At 45.5% G+C, this 3443-nt stretch overlaps 1 protein-coding gene across 1 annotated transcript; it reads left to right on the forward strand.

Moving 5' to 3' along the window:
* Positions 1-2145: 2145 nt before the first annotated feature.
* LOC123146912 (protein DMP3-like) lies at positions 2146-2973 on the forward strand. The gene has a single exon (XM_044566174.1). It carries the CDS (start codon positions 2150-2152, stop codon positions 2855-2857), a length of 708 nt encoding a protein of 235 aa, XP_044422109.1. The 5' UTR covers positions 2146-2149; the 3' UTR covers positions 2858-2973.
* The last annotated feature ends 470 nt before the right edge of the window (positions 2974-3443 follow it).

Consider the following 3443-nt stretch of genomic DNA (forward strand, 5'->3'; position numbering starts at 1 on the left):
GGTGTTGGAGGCATCCAGGAAGATTTATGAGCAATTTTCCATGAATCTTCAAGCACCTTTCTCTCGAGCAGTAGCTTCTTATGAACAATGAGTAATGGTAAAATGAAAGTGGAGATTTAGAAGATCTCCATTTAAAATTTGATAGATATCATTAATGTGGCAATGGAATAATTAACTTTGCATGCATTAATGTGGCAATGGAATAATTAACTTTGCATGAGGTTTATGATATTTCATACACAAGTAATTGACGACTTAAGGTACAAACAACAAATTTATTCAACAGACCAAAAAAATCGTAGTATTTTATTCCAATTAAGAATGGTATCAAAATTTGAACTCAAGGACCCAATGTAATATAATATAATATAATATATCCTATAAGAAAATTATTGAGTTATCGTTTACATTTGTTAGTCCATACTCGGCATGCCGATCGAATATGAATTTCCACCTCATACAAGTCATTGTCTATTCGCCTTGGCTCGATGTATGTCCATATTTCTAGGTATGAATAGCTCGAGTTAATGTGCACTTGCTAAGCCGTATGTGGCGATCTTTGTCTCGCGGTTGGCCATGGCTCCACTTTCGGGCGTGGTGGCTGTTTCATGCTTCAAAGTGAGGAACCATGGAAATGAGATCATGATTTCCACTTTCTGTAATTGAAATCATGACTTCCTTTGTTGTGTGCGGATATTTTCTACATGAGTTTTTTTTGCCATAGTGATACATGATTCATGAACAGGGTCCCGACATGTAATGTTGTACCGCTAGCTGGAGCGAAACTAATGGTACTTCTATGCGCCACTTCAACTTCCAACACAAATATTGTCAATTTTTTATATCTAACTTCACCTCCCCATTTCTGTGGTGCTTTCTCAGAAAGAATGGAACATGCCAAACATATATGTGCTTAGAAGACTCAAAGGCTGGTCATGGAAAATTCTTCAGTCTGTATGATATCAAATGTGTTCTATGATTCATTCTTAAATGTATAGTCCGTGAAGTATTTTTGTCTGATTGGACACTAAAAAAAAATCACATATGTCATACAGGTGTGTGTTGCGTTGCGTGAGTGCGTGCGCGCGCGCACGCATGTGTGTGTATCGAGGAGTCTTTCCTGATTTGGGTTCCATCCAGACTACCATAGAATACCCTCAGTACAATAGTTGTGGCATATTCTAAAATTGCCATACAGATGCGGTATATGTTTACTATACCACACAATATCGACCAATATATAAAATATCACCATATAGATGCGGCATCTTGGTTTTCTCAAAAGTCAAGTTTCATAAACTTTGACCAATTTATAAAATCCCATTGTTTTGTCATTTGAGAATATATTTCGTGATCCAATGGTAATGATTTGGCAATGTAGACGTTGACAAGAATTTCTCTAATGTTGCACAAAGTTTACAAAGTTGATTTTGCAAAAATCTATTATGCACTATATTTTGGAACAAATGGAGTTTTTCTTCTTCTTGTGGTTGGACATTTATTGAACCAAAAGCACAGTTTACAAAATTCTTGTGCTTCCAAGTCTTCTTCTATCTTGCACTTCCATCAAAATTCTTATGTTTTAAGATCATGCATACCAGTGAGGCCTGTAATATGTATGCGTTCATATGATATCCGATTTAGCAGTGGCTATAGAGTCACAGTATTGATTTCTAAGCGCACAATATGAATATAATTTTTTTATTAATTTTTTACAAAAATTTAGAGCAATAAAGGCAGGGTCCTCGCATTTGCCAGACGGCACTGTGCTAGTTGAGTGAAAGGTAAGCTTGCAGATTTCTACTGGAAACAAGTGATCTTGAACTAATTCATTTCCTCACTTTCGGGGAAGAAGACATCGTCGCACGTTCAGGACCACGACGTTTTTGTTGCCATTAGTGGAAGTTTAACCAAAGAAAATCTAGAGAGTTCCAAGTACGTGGGATGCAAACTTAAGACAATTCAAGACACGTAGAAACGACTGATCACGCCTAGAATAGTTGAAGTCAACATGTGCAGGGCTTCAGCTAGCTTGCCACACCACGTAGACAAATCGACGCGGCCAACGGTAGAACCATTCGTAGAGGGTTCACCTATATACACACCAACGTTGCGTTGCCACACGAATGGAACAGCTTAGGACCACACAATGGCGTCTCCTCCTCCATCATCCACCGTGATCCAGATGCCTCCAAGTCCACAAACCAACGGCCAGCCGACGGCCGGGACAGTCCCGGCCATGCCTAATGATGCCGGTGACGTGACCATAGCACCTGCAGCAGCTGCCGGACCAGCATCCAAGGCAACGGACAAGGTCATGTCGAGCGCCGCGAACCTCGCGCAGCTCCTGCCGACGGGCACAATGCTCGCGTACCAGGCTCTATCCCCGTCCTTTACCAACCACGGCAAGTGCGAGGCCTCCAACCAGTGGCTCACCGCCGCGCTGGTCATCATCCTCGCCGCCCTGTGCATCCTCTTCTCCTTCACCGACAGTGTCCTCGGCCGCGACCAGAAGCTCTACTACGGCGTCGCCACACCACGCGGCTTCAACGTGTTCAATTTCTCCGACGAAGAGGAGAAGCTGAAGTGGACTCCAGCTGAGTTCCGGAGGCTCCGCATCAGGCCACTGGACTTTTTGCACGCCATCTTCACAGCGCTGGTCTTTCTCACCGTGGCGTTCAGCGACGTGGGGCTACAAAATTGCTTCTTCCCCAACGCCGGCAGGAACACCGCAGAGCTGCTCAAGAACCTGCCGTTGGGCATCGCATTTCTGTCGAGTTTTGTGTTCATGGTCTTCCCCACAAAGAGGAAGGGCATCGGTTACACCGACACCACTCCTCGCAAGAAGCTCACTTGATGTTTAGATGATCATATCACCTTTTTTTTGGACAATTAGATTACAACGTAATCACGATATATTTTAACTTGTGATTACTTTATTTTTGAGAAATATTTGTGTATTGTTTAGTTTGTTATGCCATGGCCGATGGAACCATCCGTGTATTTTGAGAAATATACTTGTGTATTGTTTAGTTTGTTCATGCCACGGTCCCTCATACTGGCTCAAATATGAGGCGGATATGGGGCGCCCGGGCTGACCGGCACCCCTCATGGCTAACGAATTTGAGATGATCTAGCAACAGCATCGCCCCCCGCGTCGCCCTCCCGCTAGGGCGGCTCGGGTGGAAACCCTAGCCCCCGCCACCGGGCATGTCCATCCTCCCCATCCCCTCCGCCGCCGCTAGAGGAGGTCGCCGGGCGAAGCCCCAGGCGGCTGATGGCGGCGGCGGAGGCTCTCTTCCCTCCCGCGCCAGATCAGGTGAGGCGGGTCACCCATGGCACTGGGGTGCTCTCCCCCGATCCGCGTCATGGCGGCGCGGCGGCGCATCTAGGCGATGGCGCAAGGCGGCGGCGTGATGCTGGGTGGGGGCGGCGCAGCTACT

The sequence above is a fragment of the Triticum aestivum genome, chromosome 7A (assembly GCF_018294505.1).
Source record: "Triticum aestivum cultivar Chinese Spring chromosome 7A, IWGSC CS RefSeq v2.1, whole genome shotgun sequence".
Taxonomy (NCBI): Eukaryota; Viridiplantae; Streptophyta; class Magnoliopsida; order Poales; family Poaceae; genus Triticum; species Triticum aestivum.